Raw genomic sequence first — 24455 nt, forward strand, 5'->3', positions numbered from 1 at the left:
TTTTTATTATGCAATTGGTTTTTTATCTTCCCAGTTAATGTTTATTTACTATGCAATTAGACATGGTAATAAAAAGTTATAACTGTTGTCAATTGTTTTCACGGATGTCCACGAAGAGATGTAATTATTGTCAATTACTTATTATAATTAATCAGTTAAGATCTTTGACTAATCATTTTAAAGTTCAGCATCGATAGCGCGCACCTACTTTAGCGAACTGCAAGTGATTCTTACTCTAAGAAATAATGGATATAATTTAAAAAAAGGTGTGTCTTCTTTAAAAAAAATTGTGTTAAAGAAAACTAATTTCTTCTTTTCGCGACAAATGATTGAAATTTAGAGAGTGCATTACTAACAAAGGTGGATCGAAATCCATAGGCATCGTAGAGTTGTGCGCACAGCCTTCGTGTTCGTGTTATATGAAACCATTTTTTTGCTAAAATTGAAGAGTTTAGCGTGGTACACCTTATGCGAAGTCAGGTCAATGGGTTCCTCAAAGTTAGCTGGTGTATATCATTCTTTCGCGATAATATATTCTTCTCTATGTAATATTGATGTTATTTGTTGTTTTGACCCTTTATCTTTTACCTTATTTTGGAAATTCAAAACACAAAAAAAGTGAAAAAGAATGAAAAGGAAAGATACTTCAAGCTATTATAATAAAAATATAAAACTAAACTTTGTATTGAATTATTAGATTTATTACGCCTGAAATTAATATTATTTGTTGTGTTGAATTTTAAATTTTAGTATCTTATAAGCAATATGAAAGAATTGTTGTATAATATTACTTTCTTTTGTTTTCGGAATTGAATTGTTTAATCTTGATATTATCATTTTGTTAGCATGAGGTAAGATATCCACAAATTATGGCAAATGCCAAAAGCTACCAATGTCAATAGATAATATTAATCTTCATTAAAGCATTTTACTTTAACTAATAATTCAATTATATTTTCATTGATAAGAAAGATTTTAGCTTGCAATCTAAACCTTCTTCTTGGAAAGGAGTCAAGTGAAAGTTGTATAAAAATAGAGAAAGCAACTCTTGAGATTTTTTTTTTATAAAAAAAATCAATCAACTTTGGGAATACAATTACATCACAGTTGATAATGTTATGATTAGAGAAGATAGAGAAAATAAAATTATTATATAGAGTAAAGATTGATTTTTAATAATAATAATTTTTTATACATACTCTAATAAATACGGACAAATTAACTAGTTCTGGTATAAAAAACGGACCACGGCGCTAATTCTCGTGCGAACAAGTAAACTAGTTTAAATAATAAAAAATCTATTTTTGTGATCACAAGCCTAAATTAAACATTTCAGGCCAAAACCCCATTCTCTCTCTCTCTCATTTCTCCCCCCCTCTCTCTTTGTTAGCTTTCACTAAGGGTGTCTAACGGGCTGGGTTGACCCGTAACTGGACCGGCCCAGACAAAAAAAAATCGGAACCGGACCAGCCCGGTACATAGGGGCCGGATGGGGCTGGGTAAGAGGGGTTGGTCCGTTTATTTTTTTTAACGGTTAATCGGACCGGTCAAACTCGGTCCACGTGAACAGTACCGTGTACCGGTTTAATCGGCCCGGACCGGACCGGTACAACGACTAAATCTTTTATTTTTATTTTTTTTATTTTTTGAAATCTGTGGGGCCCACTAACCGTTGGCAACGGTCACCCCTGGCAGGGATCCGTTGCTTAACACCCTTAATTGCATTAATAGCCTCTTTTTTCTTTAAAATTTAACCTTTTTTCAATTTACAAAATTAACCTTCTCTAAAACTATAAATACCCCTCCTCTTACTCATTTCTTCACTCATCTCTCAATTCTCATTTCTCAATCTCAATTATCAAATCTCAATTCAAGTTAAATCATGCCTCGTACTTCTATAGTGCGCTCATATGTTTGGCGACACTTTGAGGTGGTAGAAGAAAATGAAGAAGGTCAGAAAGTAAAGTGCAAGAACTGTGGTCAAGTCTTAAATCTTCGTTCAGGGTCTGGCACAGGCAGTTTAAGGAGGCATATAAAGTATTGTCTTGAGCGTCATCCGGAAATTCGTATTTAAGATTTTAAGACAATTTGTGTTATTTTAAAATCATTAGACGTATTTATGCTTAATGTTTTAGTTTGTTAGATTAATATGAAGTATTATTAATTTATTATGCATGAAAATTTAGTTTTACTATTTTTTTGTTAATTTACTTTTTAAATGCAAACTTTAATTTTGTAATTTTGAAATAAATGTAGCACTTACAATTTATAAGTGCAATTTTTTCCCATCTTCCTTGTATTGTTTATGCTAATACTTTGTATTAATATAACTTACAATAGTTATACAAAATACAAAAAAAAAATTAAAAAATACACTAAACCCGGCCCGGCCCGCTTCACCTGTGTTCAATTTTTACCGGATGAACCCGGGCCCAAAAAATCACAACACAGCCCGGCCCACCCGTTTAACACCCTTATCTTTCACTCCATCTGCGGCTGAAGGAGGCAAAAGGCAGATTTGCGCCATCAGCGACGCGAGAGACGACCCCTCCGTCCATCTCCCTCACCCTTCGAAATAGGTGCGTTTGGAAGCCTCACACTACTAAAGCAGAAATTTTCAGCTTTTGTTTCGACCAAATTTTCTTATTTGAAGAATGTTTAGAAGATGTTTTTGTCAATTTATTGTTGTTCATTTCATATATTTAGGAGGTTCTAAAATGTTTTCTTGTTTTTACTGATATTTCCTCCAAAAACAAATTCAAAGTCGCTTCTCCCTAAACAACCTAAAAACTGTTACTTAAAGCAAATCGGAATTGTTTTTTTAATTGAATGAATCTACTGAAAACTAAACCAACACCAACTTGTTATCTAATTCAAACGCTGTTAACTATTTAGTATTTAGATTTTAGTCGACTGCTTTCTTTTGCTGTTTCAGATTTTAGTGAATTGGGATTACATGATGGTTGTTTTGTTTTTAACTACAGGAGATTCATGATTTTGTTTTGTTTCTTGTATATGATATGTTTTCTCCTAACCTGGATCTTGGAAACTCTAATCAATAGAAAATCTGCTTTAGAAATTTGAAATGGTGACTGCTGCCTGCTGGGATAGTTTTCTACTTTAGATATCGATATTTTGTGCTAGTGAATCTAAAAGTTAAAGGTTATTGATACAGTGAATTGCAAAAGAATAGGATAGCAGGGGCGGCTCAAGCACATGTGTGACCTAAAGCCAAAGTTTAATGTGAGGTCTAAACTTTTAAAAGACTGTTCAACACTTGAACTAATGAAATCTTGGAGAAAGAAGGTGAATAAGAATATCAAAGAGAAAGACAGAAAAAATATAGGGTTTCTGAAGTATAAGGAGATTAGGGAAAACAAAAATTAACTCGGACAAATTAAGGAAGAAAAGCAAAATTTGTACACGTTATCTAATAAAAGAGTAAAAAGTTAAATTGTCAAATCAACTTAAATTGAAACGTTAAGAAAACAATTCATCTATCCATTTTTTAGTAACTCAAATGGTTACTTTATTTATATCTTTAAAAAGTTTTATTTTCTTTATATGAAAAATTCCACTTTTTGTATTAAAAAGTACTAAATATAATTATTTTTTAAATACCTATAAACCTATTATTTCTAAAAAATGGGGGTCCCAAAATTTGGGGGCCTAAGACACAAGCCTTACTTGTGATAACAGTAGAGCGAGCCATGTAGGATAGATCCATGAAAAACGACATCAGCTATTGAGAAAATATAGGAAAAGGTTTAGAAAAGGCAGGGTCCAGTGCCGAGGAACAAAAATGGGGATACAAGAGTCTTATATTAGTAGTTGCTAAGAACATTTTCTTAGAAGGAATTTGTTATTAATAACATTAATGTCCATATGTTATTGTTCACAGGAACCTTGTTAGTAGCAGTTGTCGTTTGTTCTCACAAGGAAAGCAGTTAAAACTGTTTGACATACTCTGTATAGAATCTTGCAATTCAACACTATCCAGTGAGTTTTCTTTACTATTTATGTGCGTCTATGTGTTTCACTGGTTTGTTGAGGAATATCAGTAAAGACGAGATCACCTTTTTCTTGTTTAGAGTATTTATTTATGGATTTTCAGTTGCTCAAAAGTGTTAAATACAGATGAGGATAGCAGTAGAAGGGTGTATGCACGGAGACTTGGATAATGTCTATGCCACCCTATTGCAGTTGCAAGAAGTTGAGAATATAAAGATTGATCTCCTTTTATGCTGCGGTGACTTTCAGGTAGATACATTTGTTCCTTGTTAGCTTTTGACACATCAGTTGTTATTTGATTTGTCTGCACGAGTTAATAATGGAAATCGGGCTTTGGCTCATTTTCTTTACATATACCAACCAATATTGGCTACACCAGGATTTTGTTGTTCTGAATCGTCTATGCTTATGGTTCATTCATTGGAATATGAGGCTTAACTCATTCATTGTAACAGATTCTATTCAGTTTAATTGTGCTCTTCATTATTTTAATCATTCTTTGTTAATACATCTTTTTGGTGTTTTGAATCTTCTATGCTTCATGATGTTGGTAATTGATATGGGATTCCATTATTAATGATGCTTAAATCATTCTTGGGCTCTTGGCCTTTGAATGTGTTGATTTGGCTGAGCAGTTTCAACAGTTTGATGCTCTAAAACACTTAAATCCTCAGCTTGACTAGTATGAATTGAGATATTTTATTTGTGCAAACAGGCTGTTAGGAATGAGAAGGATCTGGAAAGCTTAAACGCGCCACTTAAATACCGGAGCATGAACTCTTTCTGGAAGTATTACTCAGGAGAGAAAGTAGCACCATTTCCAACTATATTTATTGGAGGAAACCATGAAGCATCCAATTACCTTTGGGAATTGTAAGTTGGTCTCCATATATGACAGCTGCAGTCAATGTATGCTACTTTAGGATACGTCAGTTTTAGTATGCTGCTTTCCTCAACTTGCTTAGCTAATCCAGTGGTTGTTTGTGCTTCCAGGTACTATGGAGGATGGGCAGCACCTCAGATATACTTCCTTGGATTTGCTGGAGTAATCAAGTTTGGCAACATTCGTATTGGTGGCCTTTCCGGAATTTATAAATCACACGATTACAATCGAGGTATGTCAGTCTTAGCAAATATTACCTGGATTTAGATATTGGCATTTTTAGTGTTAATGTGTTAGTGAAAGCAACCTTGTAGGTTTTGCCAAAATGCAAATTGTATTAGTTGACTAATTGACTGTTCCTAGCTCCTCTAGATTTGCTACTGAATATAAGCTTTAAAAACTTGAAGTTGGATATACGCGATTGTTATCTGTGACGTGCATGATATTGGGCAGGGCACTATGAGAAGCTGCCTTATAATCAACGGGATATTCGATCTATTTATCATGTTCGCGAGTATGATGTTCACAAGCTCTTGGAAGTTGAGGAACCAATTGATATTTTTCTTTCACATGACTGGCCTGTTGGCATCACTGACTGTGGGAACTTGAAAGCTCTTCTTCGTCAGAAGCCTTTCTTTGAACAAGAGGTAATTATTAGCAGGTTCACTTTTTCCATGGCTGATATACCTTGTTAAGATAAAATCTTATATGCAGATCTGCTTATCCTAATGGAAAATACCTTACTCCTTTTATATGCTATTTTTATTAACTTTATCAGATACATGGACATGATCTCTCTCTCTCTCTCTGTCTCTATCTCACACACACACACATGCACACACACTTGCACGAACGCACACACAAGGGAAAAAACCAGAGCAAAATATAAATTTTTGCTGTCTTCCGTTAATGAATTGTTTGAGTAGTGAGATATTATCCATTAACTTATTCTCTAATTGACAGTTATCCAAGAGGTTCTCTTGTCTGTGATGAACACCGTATTTGTCGTTACACACACTCTTCATGTTTGACGGAGAAATTCTCCTTTAATGCCCTTGTTGCATGAAGTTATCCTCAATATGCCCCAGATGTCCAATAATGTACATACATCACGATATACAATTTTTTTCTTCTTTTTTATTTGGTTGGTTAATAGACAAGCTAAATCAAAAGATTCATGTAATAAATATTGTTGAATGTTATAAACCACACTAGAATCAATCCCGTTCCCACCAAAAAAGAAAGAAAAAAAACAAAGAAACAATATTTAGAAGCCTAACTAGCTACATGTTTCATTCAAAATACTGCATGCCGTGCCTTTTAATCTTTCAGATATAATTGTGGAACCAAGTTTTTAGAAATTTACTTCATGAAAATTGTTGGTTCTGTTGGAACCAATCCAATGTACATGTGAAAGATTAATCTGGATGTGGCTTTTCAAGATTGTTATACACCTATAAATGATACGCTTGATAATAAGGAAACATCTGTGCTAGCTCCAGCTGGCTGATAATGTTAACATTTCTATTGATTCTCTTTGATTGTAATTGCTGTAATCAAGTTATTTGAATTAGTCTTTTTCCTATTTTTGATAGCTATTTCTCTGTATAAAAGCAACACCATTCTTCAGTAAATAAATGAGAGAACATTTATTTCATATTCTTTATGGTATCGGAGCTGAAAACCAACAACAAACCTAGTGAAATCCCATAAGTGGAGTTTGGGGAGGGCTTTGGCATCACATTACCTCCCTTCCATTCAATAACCAACCCGTTTGGAAAGTTGAACCTGACAATCCTAGCTCGACAATCCTGTCAATCTTGTTAACACCGCCTTGTATTTCGTCAATCAGAACTACGTCATCTTGAAATAACATATGCCATGACACCTCCCCTTGAATGTGGCGCGTCAACGTCCATCGCCAAGGCAAATAAAAAGGCTCTAAGAATTGATCCCTGATGAAACCCCATCACAATTGTGAAGTGTTTCGAGTCTCCTCCTACTATTCTTACTTGGGTCTTAGCTGCATAATACATGTCCTTAATCACCTTAGTGTAAGCTACTGGCACACCTCTAGCCTCCAAACATCTTCATAGAACCTTCCTTGGGACATTGTCGTATACTTTCTCTAGGTCAATGAACGCTATATGCAAATCCTTCTTCCTTTCCCTATACTACTCCACTAATCTCCTTGAGAATGACTTCCGTAGTCGAATGACCTGACATGAATCCAAACTGGTTCTCGAAAATAGACACACTCCTCCTCAGCCTCACTTCTACCACCCTCTCCCAAACTTTCATAGTATGGCTTAACAACTTGATACCCCTAGTTGTTGCAATTTTAGATATCACCCTTATTCTTGTACAACAGAATCATCGTACTCCACCTCCATTCTTCGGGCATCTTCTTCGTTCTAAAAATGACATTAAACAACCCAGTGAATCACTCCAAGCCTGCCTTACCCGCATTCTTATAAACTTCCACTGTAGCAGGAAAACCATGCGGCATAATTTTTTTTTTCAACTCAGTGGTTCATCAATGCACATTGGAATCTTCCTCTCAAGAGGATCTGATAATACCTAAATAAACATTTAGTCCGATAAATCACCTTCCTCCGTTTCGATAATTTCTGCAACTCAATGTTCTTCTGACCTTCTTTCCATTAATATTGGTTCTCTTACCCCAATTAAGTTGACGTCCACCAACTATTTTTCCTGGCATACCTAATGGGAGTCTGCTCTTGTTGGCTACGATTTTAAAAAATACATAGACACACCTTCTCAGACAGATTCGATTTTTTGGAAGCGTCAAGATAGTCTCCGTCGCACTGCTTTAATTTTCACTCTTTCCGCTGAGATTGTGCCTTTTGTCATGACGGCTAAGAATTTGTATGCAACTCCAAATTGTGCACATCTAATGAGTTTCCGAGATAGTCTTGCAAAAGTATCAAAGGACAACATGACGATTACTGCCTACATTCAACATGTTCGACAAATAGCAGATCAACTTGCAAGCTCTAGATCTCCTGTTTCACTTGATGATCTTGTGCTTCATATTCTCAATGGTCTTCCCCTAGAGTTTGATTTCATTGCTACAATTATTCAAGCCAGAGATACTGCAATTGTTTCAACAACAACATACCCAGTATAATCTCACAAGTGGGGTCTGGGGAGGGTAATGTGTTCGCAGACCTTACCCCTACCTGGGGAGGTAGAGAGGCTGTTTCCGATAGACCTTCGGCTCAAGAGAAGTTGGAAAGGAAGAAGAGAAGAAGAAGAAGAAAGTGGGGGGAGATACTGCAAATGTTTCAAATTGCTCAACGGCTGTAATTGCACATCTGGAGTAATTCTTGGGATGCCATTTGCTGGAGACATTCCGGTGATGACAGATCAAGTTCCAATTTTGCTAATGAAAAAAAAAATAGAAAAATCTTGCAGGTGTACAAGATATGTAGTTGTTTGGTGCATTTTGTCATCTGCAAATATTTCAGCTCCCTACTAAAGTCTTGTGTGGTGTGCTTTTCTGCCTCCAGCTTAAGTTAGCTGTTTTTCCATGGCATTCCTTTCTAGGGGGTTCAGCACGTCCTAGACCACTACTATTGTCCGTTTTTTGGTTCTCCGGATATAGAAAACCTCACCTCCCAAACCTCCTCCCTGTAAGTCAAGAATGGCTGCTACCAAGAACCCACTTTGCTCCCTTGGTGACTCGAACTGCCAACCTCTTGGTTGGTTGGAGTGGAGTGTTTTATCACTGGAGCAACCTGATTGTCTCAATTGTTTTCTTCCCTTTCACATTTAATTGGACGACTCTTTGGTCTAATATTTTGTTATCCTTGGACTTCCTGTTAGTTCTCTACGCCAAGAACATTTCTTGATATCCGTTATGTTGATAGAAATTGTGTTGAAGCCATAAGTAGCACATGTATGTGTGTACATTCCTTTGTCTTCTTTGTGCTTGTGTCATATTCGTCTTCTGAAGTCCAGAATTATATTTATTTTATTTTTTCGATCCCTTATATGTAGTCTTTCAGATTCAGGAAGGAACTCTGGGAAGCAGACCTGCTGCAGAATTACTGGCAAAGTTGAGGCCTTCTTACTGGTTTTCTGCACATCTGCACTGCAAATTTGCTGCTTTAGTTCAGCATGAGAAGGATGGTCCTTCCACAAAGTTTCTTGCCCTTGACAAGTGCCTCCCTGGTAGAAAGTTTTTGCAGGTATTTCTCTGCACCCTGTTTACGGACCTTTTCTACAGTTCACACATAAAGTTAATGTTTTGATTTGGGTGGCTGAGCTTCATAGGTTATTGAAATTGAGTCCGGACCAGGACCTCATGAACTTCAATTTGATGAAGAATGGTTGGCAATCACAAGAAAGTATAATGCTGTCTTGCCCTTGACAATCAGGCGTGCAAACTATAGGTATGTACATTTCTTAGTTCTGTTTTTATTGTATTTCAGGAAATCAGCTTGTACACAACTCACCTCATTTTATATTGTAGTGATGTACATCTTGACACAGAACAATGCCACCAGTTTGTAAGAAATAAGCTGCAGACAAGGGGATCCAAACCATTTGAATTTGTTCAGACTGCACCTTGCTACAATCCTTCTCACCCTGTTGCTAATGGTGTCTTCCACGGTGATGATCTATATACCTGGACATTATCTATGTGCTTATTTTTTTGTGTCATAAGATGTTTGGTGCAGTCGATTGAGTGTCTGTCATCGTCATCTAGAATAAAAAATGAGTTTACTTGGAACTATTCAACAAGTGAGGTTGAAATCTGTCCAGTAGAAGCTCACTGGTATCTTCATTTTTAAGTCTCTGAACACAGTTAACCGTAATACTATTTCAAATTGAATGCCATGCTTTCCATTTTTACCAGGCCAAACTAATGTCTATCTTTCCTAAAGCATAATACTCTTCCACTTAGGATATACAGTTAAAAGCTGTGAATCCCACTGTAATACTTCCAAACATCTAAATAAACCGAAAAGTAATTTATGATCTCACTTGTCATTGAGCAGTCTGTGCTCCCCATGCATGCTAAATCATTGGTTTTCTCTTAAAACTGTAAACTTGAACAACGATATTTGAAATGAAGTATTCTTTCAGATGGTGGTCAGACGAGAACATTAAAAAGGTGTTACTCTACTTGTTAGTCTATCACTATTTACATCATCGAGTTGTTTTATTCTTAAGAAGGCAGCGATTTGAAGTTATTTGAGAGCAAAGACGAAGAGAAGAGGACAACATGGAGTGGTACAAGACGGTTAAGAGGGAAACGAAGTTAGCGGTCACGTCGGTGAAGATAACAGCGTTTGGACGCTTGTATGAAGAACTTGAGGGCAAAGGCGAGGACAAGAAGCTGTTTAAGCTAGCCAAGATGAGAGAGGAAGGTCCACGACCTAGACCAAGTGAAGTGCATCAAAGACGAGGAAGGAAAAGTATTGGTAGAAGAGGCACTTATTAGACGAAGATAGCAGATGTACTTTCACACACTCTTGAACGAGGATGGGGATTGGAACATTATGCCGGGTGATCTGGAGCACTCCAAGAGTCGCCTAGATTTTGGGTATTATAGGCGGATAAAGGCCGAGGAGGCGGAGTGGGCTATGCGTAGGATGAACAGGGGAAGAGCGACTGAGTCTGACAAGATTCCGGTAGAGTTTTGGAAGAACGCGGTTGGGCAGGTTCGGAGTGGCTCAAAGGCCTATTTTATGTTATTTTTAGGGCATCCAAAATGCCTTAGGATGGAGTACGATGATCCTGCTGTATACGAACAAGGGAGATATCCAAAATTGGAACAATTACATGAGTATCAAGCTGTTAAGTCACACTATGAAAGTTTGGGAGAGGGTGATAGAGATGAGGGTAAGGAGGAGTGTCTATATCCGAGAACCAGTTCGGATTAATGCCAGGGCGATCAACCACAAAAGCCATTTGTCTTATAAGGAGGTTGGTGGAATATTATAGGGAGAGGAAGAGGGACTTCCATATGGTGTTCATTGAATTGGAGACAACATTCGATAACGTTTCAAGAGAAGTTTTATGGAGGTGTTTGAAGACGAGTGGTGTTCCTGTAGCGTACATTAGAGCGATTAAGGATATCTATAATGGAGCTAAGACCCGGTTAGAGCAATAGGATGAGACTCGGGATACTTCCCGGTCATGATGAGGTTACACCAGGGATCAACACTTAGCCCGGTCCTATTCATCATGGTGATGGATGTATTTACGCGGCACATTAAAGAGGTGCCATGGTGGATGTTATTTGCAGATGATATAGTGCTGATTGGCGAGACGCAAGGTGGAGTTAACGTCAGGCTGGAAGTTTGGAGATAACCCTGGAATCTAAAAGGTTCAAGTTGAGCAGGACTAAGACAAAGTACATGGAGTGTAAGTTCAATAGCTTAACTCATGAGGATGTAGTGGAAGTGAGACTTGATACTTAAGTCATCCCCAAGCGGGGTAGTTTCAAATATTTTGGGTAAGTAATCCAAGGTAATGGGAGATCGATGAGGATGTCACACACCGTATTGGAGTAGGATGGATGAAATGGAGGCTTGCCTCTGGTGTCTTGTATGATAAGAAGGTGTTACCAAAACTTAAAAGTAAGTTATGCAGAGTGGTGGTTGGACCGATTATATTATATTGAGTGTTGGTCAGTTAAGAACTTTCATGTCCAAAAGTTGAAAGTAGCGGAACTGAGGATATTGAGGTAAGACATGATCAGGAATGAAGACATTCAGGACAAGGTGAGCCTTTGTGGAGGATAAGTTGCGGGAAATGAGGTTGAGATGGTACGAGCATGTGATGATGAGATGCCTAGATCAGTGTTATTAAAAGCGCTCGCTTCTCGCTTTAAGCGATGAAGCGACGCGAGGCGCAGTGGTAGCGCTTTTCTGTTAAAAAGGCGACTCACATTCGAAAAGCGTGCTCTTTTCTCGCTTATGCGAGAAGCGACGCGTTAGAAAAAGCGAGAAAAAGCTCGCTTAAGCGAGCAGAAGGCATCAGCTAGGGCTTTTTTAAAAATTTTTGGGCAAATAAACCATCTGTTACCAAAACATACGCTCTTCAAGGTCTTCTTCTCCAGCGACGACCACTGCTGCTCCAACCACTTCTTCTCCCGATCTCGGTAAGTTTCTTCTTCTGTTCTTCTTCTTCTTCTAGTCTTCTTCTTCAGTTCTTCTATTCTTCTTCTTCATGCTCTGTTTTATGTCTTCTTCTGTTATTCTTCTTTTCTTCTTCTTCTTCTTCTTCAGTTCTTCTGTTCTTCTTCTTCATGCTCTTTTTTCTGTCTTCTTCTGTTATTCTTCTTCTCTTCTGTGCTTCTTTCAATTTTTTTCACTTTTTAAGCGCTCATTTTTTGCCCTAAACAACTTCTTTTTCTTCTGTTTTTTAAAAGTGCTCTTTATGCTCTGTTTTCTTCTGTTATGCTCTCTTTATGCTCTGTTTTCTGTTATTAAAATTGCTCTTCATGCTCTGTTTTCTGTTTTCTTTTGTGAATTAATTGTTATTTTTTTTTGGTTGTTGATTGTAGTAAATTTAATTTGATTATTCAATGGCATCAAGCCAAAAAAGAGATCCAGCTTGGGCATTTGGAGTTGCAGTTGGCAATAATAACTCAAGAGTCAATGTATCTTTTGTTAAAAAATTTATAACGGTGGAATACATCGTCACAAGAGACATCTAATAGGTGGTTTTAGAGATGTCAAAGAATGTCCAAGTGTTCCGGATACTATTAAGAAAGAAATGAGAGATTATGTTGAGAAAAAAAATGAGTTAAAAAATCCAATGAGCCATGAAACATCTATGATTAATCTTCTTGATGAAGATAGTCAAATGGATGAGGATGACCTTGAAGTCAATGATATAATGAGGCCACCTCCCTCTAAATCTCAAAGAAAGAATTCAACAAGTGGTAGTGGATCATCCACCGCTGGTAGCAATGTGAAAGGTCCTCTTAATCTTTTTTTCTCACAAAAACCAAATGAAAAGAGAAAGGGTGAAGCTGTTGGCTTAGAATCTTGTAGGAAGAGTTTGAGGGAGTGTGCTGTAGATGCTTTTGCAAGGTGGATGTATGATGCGGGGCTTCCTTTTAATTGTGTGAATTACACCGATAGTTTTGGTGAATTCATTGAGGCCGTTGGCCAATATGGCCCGGGAATGAAGCCCCCTACCTATCACGAAGTAAGAGTTCCTTGTCTAAAAAAGGAGGTGGATAAGACATACAAGATTGTTGAGGAGCATAAGGCGCAATGGAAAATTTATGGTTGTTCCATTATGATGGACAAATGGACTGCAAAAAATGAAAAAATGGTCATTAATGTTTTGGTGAATTCTCCGAGAGGTAGTGTGTTTCTTGAATCTTATGATGCTAGTGACTCCTCAACCAATTCCAATAAAATGTTCAACTTGCTTGAGAAGACAATATTGAAAGTTGGACCGGAGAATGTGGTTCAAGTTGTCACTGATAACACAAGTGAGAATAAAAAAACGGGTGACATGTTGAAAGGAGTTTTCCCGAATATTTATTGGACTCATTGTGCTGCACATTGTATCAACTTGATGTTTGGTGACATTTTCAAGTTAGCCCCATATTCTACAGGTGAACAAGTGGTTCTTATTTTCTATTTTAAGTTTTTAACCTTCATGTTAATTGCTTATACTTATTAACTATGAAATTTGACTTCCTACAGTTTTTGCTAAGGCGATCAAGATACATTCTTATATTAGTCAAAGGCCGTTGTTGTTGAACATGATGAGGAGATACACAAAACAAAGAAATTTGGTGAAACCGGCTAAGACAAGATTCGCAACAGCTATCTTGACCTTGCATAGCTTTTACCTGCAAAAGCAAAATTTGCGAACCTTGTTCTTGTCAACCAAATGGAGTGAGAGTATTTATGCAAAGGAAGCTCTTGGGAAAGAAGTTGCGAGATTTATTATGGGTCCATATTTTTAGAATGACACTGTTCAAGCACTTAAAGTTGGTAATCCTTTGGTTATTGTACTTCGTTTGGTGGATGGGGAGAAAAAACCACCAATGGGACACATTTATGAAGCCAGGGATAGGGCTAAAGAAGCTATTGAGAAGGCATTTGATCATGATAGGAAGAAATATGAGAGTGTTTGAAATCATTGATAAAAGGTGGGCTGATCAGCTTCATCAACCTTTACATGCAGCAGGGCATATTTTGAACCCCGGATTGTTTTACACAAACAATGAAAACAAGACTTTAGATTTAAACGTTTGGAAGGGGTATCATGCATGTGTTGCGAAGTTGGTGCCAGATGAAGCGATGCAAGACAAAATAGGGCAAGAGCTTGGTGTGTATATGCAAGCCGATGGAATTCTTGGATTAGCTTCGGCCATTAGAGGCAGAACCAAATTGGCACCAGGTGAACAACTTTTTTCAATTGTTTTACTCTTTAGAGCTTTAACTTTCAAGTTATTAACTTCTGAAATAATACTTCTACAGTTGAATGGTGGATGCAATTTGGTTATGAAGTTCCAAACTTGCAACAATTTGCTATTAGAGTTCAAAGCTTAACTTGTCGCTCATCCGGATGCGAGAGAAATTGGAGTGTTTATGAACATGTGAGAAGCTGTATTACATTATTACTAAATTAAAGTTTATCTCAATTGTCCTAAGTACTCCTCTTAGTTACTTTCTACATCTTATTATGCAGATTCATACTAAGAAGAGGAACAAGCTTGAGCTAAAGAAACTCAATGATCTCGTGTTCGTAAAATATAATAGAACATTGGCTCGTCGTTACAAAGCTCGCAATATCATTGATCCAATTTTATTGGATAACATTGATGAAGCAAATGAATGGTTAACCGGAGCCCCCGAAAATCATGAAGAAGAAGAAGAAGTATATGAAGGAGAAGGTCTCACTTTTGGTCATGTTGCTATGGCAAGTGAAGTTGAAGAGAATGTTTATGGTTTTAGGGGAAGTACTTTAAGGAGCAAAGAAAGAGTATCTACAAGTACATGTACAAGTAGAACCCTAATTAATGAAGCCTCCGATGAAGAAGAAGATGATGATGACCAATATAATAACTCGAACATGATGACACTTCAAGAGTTTGGAGATCTTGTTGAAGAATAGGATGTTGCTCCTTTTGTGATTTTGTTTTGCATTTGCTTAATATTTTATGACTTTTGAGGATTATTCACTATCTAGTTTTAGTATCTATTATTTGCTTCTTGATTCAAGAATTGAAACATTTGCTTAATATGTTATTTTTAATGAGTTCTTAGCCATTTATCTATGCGTATTTTTTTTTATTTTTTATTTATGTGTTAAATTGTGCTTCACAGCAAAAAAGTGCGCCCTTCGCTTCGCGCTTCTCGCTTCTGTGAAGCGAGGCCTCGTCGCTTTTTTGCGCTTAACGCTTTCCAAAACACTGGCCTAGATGCCCCACTAAGGAGGTGTGAGAGGTTACACACGATGGGTATAAGGATGGGTAGAGGAAGACCTAAGAAGTATTGAGGAGAAGTTATTAGGCATGATATGACGCATCTTCAGCTTACTGAGGACATGATCCTTAATAGAGGTTGTGGAGGTCGAAGATTAGGGTAGAAGGTTAGTAGGTAGTATAGCGGATCATCCCGTTGGTAGTCTAGCGGATTATCCTTACATACCGGTAGCTTTAATATTGCTCGAGTTGTGGTTTATCCTTGGATTTATATTATTACTTGATTTTACTTTTATTTTGGTTTGTAAATATCCTGCTATGGCTTATGTTTCCTTTTCATGACTTGTTCATTTTAATTATTGCATTTCTTTACTGATACTATGCTTACCTGAGTCGAAAGTCTTTCGGAAACAACCTCTCTAATTGCATAAGGCAGGGGTAAGATCTACGTACGCACTACCTTCCCTAGACTCCACTTGTGGGAATATACTGGGTATAATATTGTTGTTGTTGTTGAGTTGTTTTATTCTTAAAGCCACTTCACCCCCTTTTATATATACGATCAATATCTATCTTGACTCCTATTTATCTGACTTCTTTTAACCATAAAATGATTTAGTCTGTGATTGTCTCTGGTAAATACAATGGAGCGTTTCTTTATGTACACCTGTTGCAGCTTTCGTAATACCAGTGTTTTGTTCGGGTTATATATGTCCAAGCTTTGCTGCAAATGGTGGTGTTAAACTCCTGTGTTGTAATGATTTCCGTTTTGCAACTGTCCCAGAGAGAAACCAATGGATTTTCCCATTTTTTAATGTTTCTTTGGCATGGACAGTAGGAGTCTCGAACTATCAGATACTAGATTAACTTCTGCAGTTTTAGTTCTTTTTCTCTACCTAGTAGTACGTTGTAAGATAGTTTATAGCGGTGGATGTTGATTTTCTCTCCTTTCTGTTTCCTTCACAGGTTTCTATAAAAACCCTCAGACAGAAGCTCTATTACAGTTTCTAGAACTCGCGTATCTTCTTAATAAAATGCCAGAATCAAGGGAGCCTGCTGCAGGTACAGCCTCATTTGTTTCAGGATGTAAATGTTCTTCCTCTATTTGACCGGAAAAATTGTTTAGTCTTGTGATTTATGATGCATTATCTGTATTCAACTGATAATGGTTGAAGTTTTACTACTCTTTTGTTTATTATGACATGGGAAGAGAAGAAACCACAAGTTCTAACACTTGCATTAGTGGAAAACGATTCTCTGACATATAATATAGAGCCTTTACACTTTTCCTCCTGAAAAACAATTCTCTGGCGTAAAATATAGAGCCATCTTAGAGGACAATTAAATATATAATGTGTTTGACCGTGGCTAAAATGAACTGATGCTAAAGTTTAAGCTTAGTTTAGGTACATTACGTGTACATTAAGAACTGACAAGCAAAAATCTTATACGTAGTCCTTTGAAGAGTGATAGCTTTTACCTGCGTTCCTTGTTAGAACTTCTACAAATATTTAGGTTAGTCATGTTTTTTTTTTGAATTGCCTTGGTTGATTCAAAATTTGCATTATCTGCAGCTGTAGAGACCTTCAATTTCGTGTTCTGCTGAGGGAAAACTGTGGATATTACCTTATATATCACTCACATTTTCTTTTCTGTAGTCATTTTATACTCTCGACACGGGTTCTCTGCAATTTAACCAAGTATAGCTGACGTGTTTTTAGCATGGATATATCTTGTATGCTAGAGTCATAACATTTGAGTCTCCTATTTCTAGTTCGATGTTTTTATTCTAGAAGAGCTGCATGCTTTTTCTAAATATATGTAAACTTTAATATTTTGGGTTTGAGCTTTACCTAGTTTTGCTGCATTTTCAGGTTCCTTTGATTACGAGAGTGAAGATATACCCATAGATGACGTGGACGTGGACGATATAAAACAAGTAGACTCGGAAGATGCTTAAGAAGGATTAATCTAAAGCTCAGATCACCGCCTAAAGGTGGATTGCCGCTATAGAGGGTAAATGAGAACTGCAGTTTTAATGGGCAGCTTCACTTCACGAAATTGTTTTGACATTTGAAACGGTGCCCCTTCTCATTATTCTTGGCCACCTTCTACTTTTGCTCTCACCTCACTAAGCAAAACCTTCGAGAAAAAGATTAGATGGTGATTAAACCTTCTCGGAGGAGTTCATGATTAATTTTATCACGCCCCAAACTATCCTTTAGATGGGATTGGCACCCATTTAACACCACCCTAAGCGAACTAATTTTATACGCTTAGCCATTTATATATGCACTGAAAGATAACACGTACAAGTTCAAACTCATTAATAATTATTTAATAGGAAATATTTATCCAATCAAATCCTTAAATGATCGATAGAAAAATTCAATGAGCACTCAAACCATATATTTCTAGCCCAAATTTCACACTAAGATTATGGAGCATTTAAAAGGGTAACATGAATTTAACTGACGAGCATGTGAATCCTAAAATAAAGAAAATAACTAGCAAAAATTTAATAAAGTTGAAATGATGGCCTCCATGATTAATGCGGTGGCTTACCTCAGCAATAGAATTAGATTGAACAAGCTCGTTAGCTACTAGTCTCATCCCTAGCAACTCTATTTGCATAGACATGCAGCTAAAGAGTGAATTATATGTAAATATAACCTAGTAAGATCCTTGACCTATTTCTTTGAACACCCCTGATACAAGTGTTAAAAAATACACTACCACAACAAACTCACCATCAAGAATTATTTTTCATACAATACAACTATATATATATATATATATATATATATATATATATATATATATATATATATATATATATATATATATGAGAGAGAGAGAGAGAGAGAGAGAGAGAGAGTTAATAAATAAAGATTAACTAGAGTTATATATCTCAACACAATCTATACTAAGGACTTGTCATTAACGGCAATGCATGGAAATCAACCAACATTGAGTCCACGATGGCACCATAATGCCTCAAATATGTGATGGAGCATACACAATACCACACTGAAGCATCCACAATGCTCCGATTATATCAAAAAGCATACACAATGCGCAGTGATGTATAAAAGCATACACAATTATGGGTACATATTTTGTATGTCTGCCTCGGCTCCCATGTAGCTTCCTTTGTCGGATGGTTGTGCTATATTACTTTAACTGAAGCAACCTTCTTCAACTTCAATTGTTGCATTTGCTTATCAAAAATAGCTATCAAATCTTCTTCATAAATTGAGTTTTTATCTAAACCGAGGGGCCATGACTAGCACTCGGGCCATACCTACCGAGCACCAACATACATTTTATCTAACCTTTCTTATTATATATAAGGGTCAACGAGATCAATATAAATGGTAGACATGAATCCTAAACAACCAACAATGACAGATAATGACATCAACATATATAATATGGGTTGACAAGGCTGTCATGAAGCTATATATATGGTACGACCTGACAAGCTGCCATGAGAGACTATACAACAAAAATCAGTCGACAAGGCAATCCAAACTATACACGAGTCGACACCTGTCTATGAGCCTCTAAAAGAACATGAGTTGCAACATTGCCGGAATAGGACCTCGACAAACCCATAATGTTTATAACAAAAATGCATACCAAGACCACGGCAAGTCCGGAGAGGGATCTCGCCAATAACCGCTGAACTGGGCAGCCTACTGTGGTGGGGGAGCTGCGTCTATCTGTCTATCAGTCTATCAGGACCTGCATCACGACATACAACGTCCACAAATAAAAAGGACGCCACTACGAATAAAGTACTAAGTATGTAAGGCAGGAAAGCATAAGTGAGAACAGTAATATAAATAGGGATAGAGAATATACAACCTATAACATCTGGGTACCTCTGAGAGCTACTGACATGAAATGCATGATACACACACACACACAAACTTTTAAAACATACGCCTCTGTGGGTATCATCAAATCGTACCCGACCGTAATAGGCTCGGTAAACATGTACCCGACCATCATAAGGCTCGGTAAAATTGTACCCGGCCACGTGGAACTCGGTAAAACCCAACTGATCAGAGGTTGCACAATAGGTGCCGTACCCAACCGACTATAGCGCGACTCGGTAGAGTAGAATAGACACATACACACACACAGATACACACACAGACATATATATATATATATATATATATATTATATATATATATATATATATATATATATATATAATACATGCTGGACTCATTGGAATCACATTTTGAACCTTTCAGAGTACGTAAGGTCGGTATCCTCCGTACACGTTATTAGGACTAACTTTTCATCATGAATTTTATAAGAATCAGGAAGTACCAACAATATTGATAACATAAGAATAAAAGAAGCAACCTCTACATCAATTGTTCCATAAGAAGGGAAATAATGTAAGTACTGCTAGCTTCTAAGAGTAGTGTATCTTTGGAAGCTCGTTCATTATATTATGTACAATCGGAGTCGTGCAAAAAAAGGAAAGGGATAGCCTCACATAACTTGTATATACTGTCCAACCTCAAGCTATGCAAATGTCACGACTCTTTAGTCTACAATAAGAGAAATGATACTATCGTTATTGTTTAAGCGTCGTAACTATTATATATCGACCGCAACCTATTTTACGATGAAACAGACAATACCTCCCTATTTATATGACTTCCCACAAGTTAAAACAATCACCAAACAACCCAAACAACATAAAAAATAATCATACTAAGCCTCTCAAAATAGTCCACCAACCAATAACATTACTAACAAGCCTTTCGATAGATATCTCACAAGTTCTAGCTTCAACGACTTAGCCATAACTTGGATAATGTTAAATACATATAGGGTAATAGGTTCCTTACCTTTAAACAGAAAGAACAACTCCAATTTGACCTTAATTGACCACGAAATATCCCTCCAATGCTGCCACAAGAACAAGGAAGTGAAACTAGCAATCAATTACGGTTTTTCGACATTAGAATCACTTTAGAAAACTTGAAATCATATAGGGTTGATTTTAAAAACTTGAGGGAGTATTTACAGAACATAAACTACTTAAAACAACCTCCCGCACGAGCTGGAACAACATAAAAATCAGCAACAACAAGAAGAACAAGAAACTTACTAGCGCTAGGGGATTCTCGACACTTGATTTGTGTTGTTTGCCCTTTGTTTGGTCTTGGATCATGAAAGAACCTTGAGAGAATGTTTTTAGAGTTCTAAGATTTGAATACACTGAAAAATAATGACTTAAAACAGGGTTGACGTGTCTTATATATATCAATATATCTCAACCGCCTATGTGGGTCCCATAGAGAGCAGCTTGGCGCAGTCTCGCGAAAACGCGAATATCTCTCTACTCCGAGATCGTATCGACGAGAGGTTTTATGCATTGAAAACTAAACTCATAGATCTTCTATTTGGTGTATAGATCACCCCATAATTCCAAGTAAATTAGGTGAAAAGCTTAGTAACATTTGACCTAAAGTTTAAGTAAAATTATAAACGTAAGTTGCGACAACTTTTATCGAATTTTGTTTCATAGCTCGTTTGACTTCAAGACTTATGATACATATATTATATGATTCAAATACCTTAAAACACGACATTTTGAGAATATTAAGTGCCTCTAATTTTACCCAAAAATACGGGTTACAACATCCTTGATTTGTTTAACTTCTAATACTTGTTAACCACTCTTATATACTCTTGTATCATTTATGACCAATAGGATTTACTTCTTATCATTCTCAAAGATAATCTCTTCTCAAATTTACGTTGTCATGACCAAAACTGGAGGGCCATTACTAGCACTCGGGCCATACCTACCGAGCACCAACACACATTTTATCTAACCTTTCTTATTATCTATAAGGGTCGACGAGATCAATATAAATGGTAGACCTGGATCATGGACAACCAGCAATAAGATATGACGGCATGAGCATACATAGCAGGGGATGACCAGACAATCAGGAAACTACATATAAGGTATGAGCTACCACGCTACCATGAAAGACTATACAACAAAAACTAGCCGACAAGGCATACCAAACTATACATGAGTTGACACCTGTCTATGAGCCTCTAAAGGAACATAAGTGCTGCAACATAGCCGGAACAGGGCCCCGACATACCCATAATGTCTATAACAAAAATGCATACCAAGACCAAGGCAAGTCCGGAGAAGGGATCTCGCTAATCACCGCTGAACTGGACTGCCTACTGTGGTGGGGGAGCTGCACCTGCCTGTCTATCAGGACCTGCAGCACGACATGCAGCGTCCACAAAAAAAAGGACGTCAGTACGAATAAAGTACTGAGTATGTAAGGCAGGGAACCATAAATATGAACAGTAATGTAAGCAAGGATAGAGAATATACAACCTGGAACATCTGAGTACTTCTGAGGGCTACTGACATGAAATGCATGATACATATGTATGTATACATAAACTTTTAAAACATACGCCTCTGTGGGCATCATCATCATCATATCGTGCCCAGTGTGGGCATCATCATCATCATATCGTACTCGACCGTAATAGGCTCGGTAAAAACGTACCCGGTCGTCATAAGGCTCGGTAGAATCGTACCCGGCCATGTGGAGCTCGGTAAAACCCAACTGATCAGTGGTTTCACAATAGGTGCCGTACCTGGTCGACTATAGCGCGACTCGGTAGAATAAAATAGATACATATATATAATACATGCTGGACTCATTAGAATCCCATTCTGAACCTTTCAGAGTGATGTAAGGTCGGTATCCTCCGTACACATTATTAGGACTAATTCTTCATCATGAATCTTATCTAAATCAGGAAGTACCATCAACATTGATAACATAAGAATAAGAGAAGCAACCTCAACATCAATTGTTCCATAAGAAGGGAAACAATGTAAGTACTACTAGCTTCTAAGAGTAGAGTATCTTTGTAAGCTCGTTCATTACATTATGTACAATCAGAATCGTGTAAAAGAAGGAAAGGGATAGCCTCACATACCTTGTATATACTGCCCAACCTCAAGCTATGCAAATGTCACAACTCATTAGTCTACAATAAGAGAAATGATACTATTGTTATCGTTTAAGCGTCGTAACTATTATATATCGACCGCAACCTATTTTACGATGAAATAGATAACACCTCCCTATTTATATGCCTTCCCATAAGTTAAAACAATCACCAAACAACCTAAACAACATAAAAAATAATCATACTAAGCCTCCCAAAATAGTCCACCAACTAACACCATTACTAACAAGCCTTTTGATAGATATGTCACACGTTCTAGCTTCAACGACTTATCCGTAACTTGGATAATCTTAAATTGGATAATCTTAAATACATGTAAGGTAACAGGTTCCTTACCTTTAAATAGAAAGAACAACTCTAATTTGACCTTAATTGACCCCGAAATATCCCTCCAATGTTGCCACAAGAACAAGGAAGCGAAACTAGCAATCGATTATGATTTTTCGGCACTAGAATCACTTTAGAAGACTTGAAATCACCTAAGGTTGATATTAAAAACGTGAGGGAGTATTTACAGAACATAAACCTCTTAAAATAACCTCCCACACGAGCTGGAACAATACAAAAATCAGCAACAACAAGAAGAACAGGAAACTTACTAGTACCACGAGATTCCCGACACTTGATTTGTGTTATTTGTCCTTTGTTTGGGTTTTGGATCATGAGAGAACCTTGAGAGAGTGTTTTTAGGGTTCTAAGGTCTGAATATACTGAAAAATAATGACTTAAAACAGGATTGAGGCGTCTAGGTAAACTCTTTTATTTTTATGATTAGATTTTTTTAGGAGTAATGAAAGAGGGAGAAGAAAAACCTTTGTGACTTGTTTGACATTAGCATATTTAGGCCTGAGCTTGAGTAGTACTTTCCTCTGAGTGCTTGAGTAATGAATAAAATAGCAGACTTTCTGACACCTAAACTTAGGATTGTGACTCTGTATATAGCTTATTCTTATTTTGTTGTTCGCTATGATCATGTATGTCTTAGAGTAGAACTGATCCATCTTGATTGATACTTGTGCCATGTGGGGTGATGATTTCTTACATATATTTCATGTTTTGCATCTTAGTCTAGAACTTGCCCTGCATGTTATTGAAGCGAAACAAAAGTGCTGCTTTGTTTAGAAGATGATAATAGGTTTTCTTTGATGTCTTGTGAATTTTAGCCTTTTCAGATATTGTACCACTATTTAGCTCTTTGAGTTTGTAGCCTTTTGTTTAGAAGTTGTATTTTTGCCTTGATTTTTTGGTTGAATCCGTAGTTTTTGCACCCTGTTTCCTTGAGCACTATTATTTAGACTGTGATATTAATTGATAAATTTGAAAAAAAGGATGGTTAAGTGAAAATTGATGAGCAACGATATCTAAAAAGTGGTGAAAAGGCCCTCTGGAAAAGAACGTGACATGAAAAAAAAAGAATGAAAAAATTGCATTGAAAAAAAATGATCGAGACGTTCTTAATATGATGGAAATACTTATGAAACAATGGATGAAGAGAGGATTGAAAAATAAAATTAAGAAATGAAAATAATGGGTGATGAAGTCTAAAAATGAAAAGTGCTTAGGGAAGTGTAAGTCATAATTATATAGTTCTTCTACTCGTCCCCTAGCCAATATTACAACCTGTTAAAGTCCTATTTGATTTAATTCGAGCATAATTAATTAGTGGAAATGTACATAATGGGCAAGCCTATAGTTCTTTGTGCATACATGTGAATTCGTTTGTGAGTGCGAGAGTTGTCTTTGATGCTAAATCGTTAAATTATATTCATTATTTGATTTGAGTATGTGAACTATTTATTCTTGTGAAGGCACTTGTTTCGTGATAGATAGGTGATGTTATTAGCTTTAGTTGACAGAGTTGGTGAGCGAGCTTAAATGTGGTGAGTTGGAGTCCCTCTCTGAGGTTAGGAGATTAGACGTTTGTTGTTTGTTTGTGACATGTACATCTTGCACGTTGATCATGAAGTGTATATCTAATAGTTTGAGTTGCTATATGGCCTAATTGTTAGTATCAACCGAAGTGATGGTGTTTCTAGGCTTGCTTTATTGAGAGTGATTTTAATGCTTACTTGAGGACGA

General features: G+C 36.8%; 1 protein-coding gene across 10 annotated transcripts; it reads left to right on the plus strand.

Moving 5' to 3' along the window:
* The first annotated feature begins 2459 nt into the window (after positions 1-2459).
* Positions 2460-17577, plus strand: LOC107788506 (lariat debranching enzyme). Of its 10 annotated transcripts, none has more exons than XR_001648649.2 (12): positions 2460-2579; positions 3902-3999; positions 4138-4260; positions 4727-4884; positions 5005-5126; positions 5348-5541; positions 8926-9108; positions 9194-9312; positions 9393-9532; positions 13597-14299; positions 14380-14498; positions 14591-15173. XR_001648649.2 is itself a non-coding variant. In XM_075232893.1 (12 exons), the coding sequence occupies exons 3-12, from the start codon at positions 4138-4140 to the stop codon at positions 15014-15016; spliced, it is 1800 nt and encodes a 599-aa protein (XP_075088994.1). In that variant the 5' UTR covers positions 2460-2579; positions 3902-3999; positions 4115-4137; the 3' UTR covers positions 15017-15173. The 10 variants fall into 10 exon arrangements, 9 of the variants coding, with proteins under 9 accessions (XP_075088994.1, XP_075088997.1, XP_075088995.1 ...); XM_075232893.1 differs by having other exon boundaries at positions 4115-4260; positions 14084-14299; XM_075232896.1 differs by having other exon boundaries at positions 4115-4260; positions 14087-14299.
* Positions 17578-24455: the final 6878 nt, after the last annotated feature.

The sequence above is a fragment of the Nicotiana tabacum genome, chromosome 16 (assembly GCF_000715075.1).
Source record: "Nicotiana tabacum cultivar K326 chromosome 16, ASM71507v2, whole genome shotgun sequence".
NCBI classification, from domain to species: Eukaryota; Viridiplantae; Streptophyta; class Magnoliopsida; order Solanales; family Solanaceae; genus Nicotiana; species Nicotiana tabacum.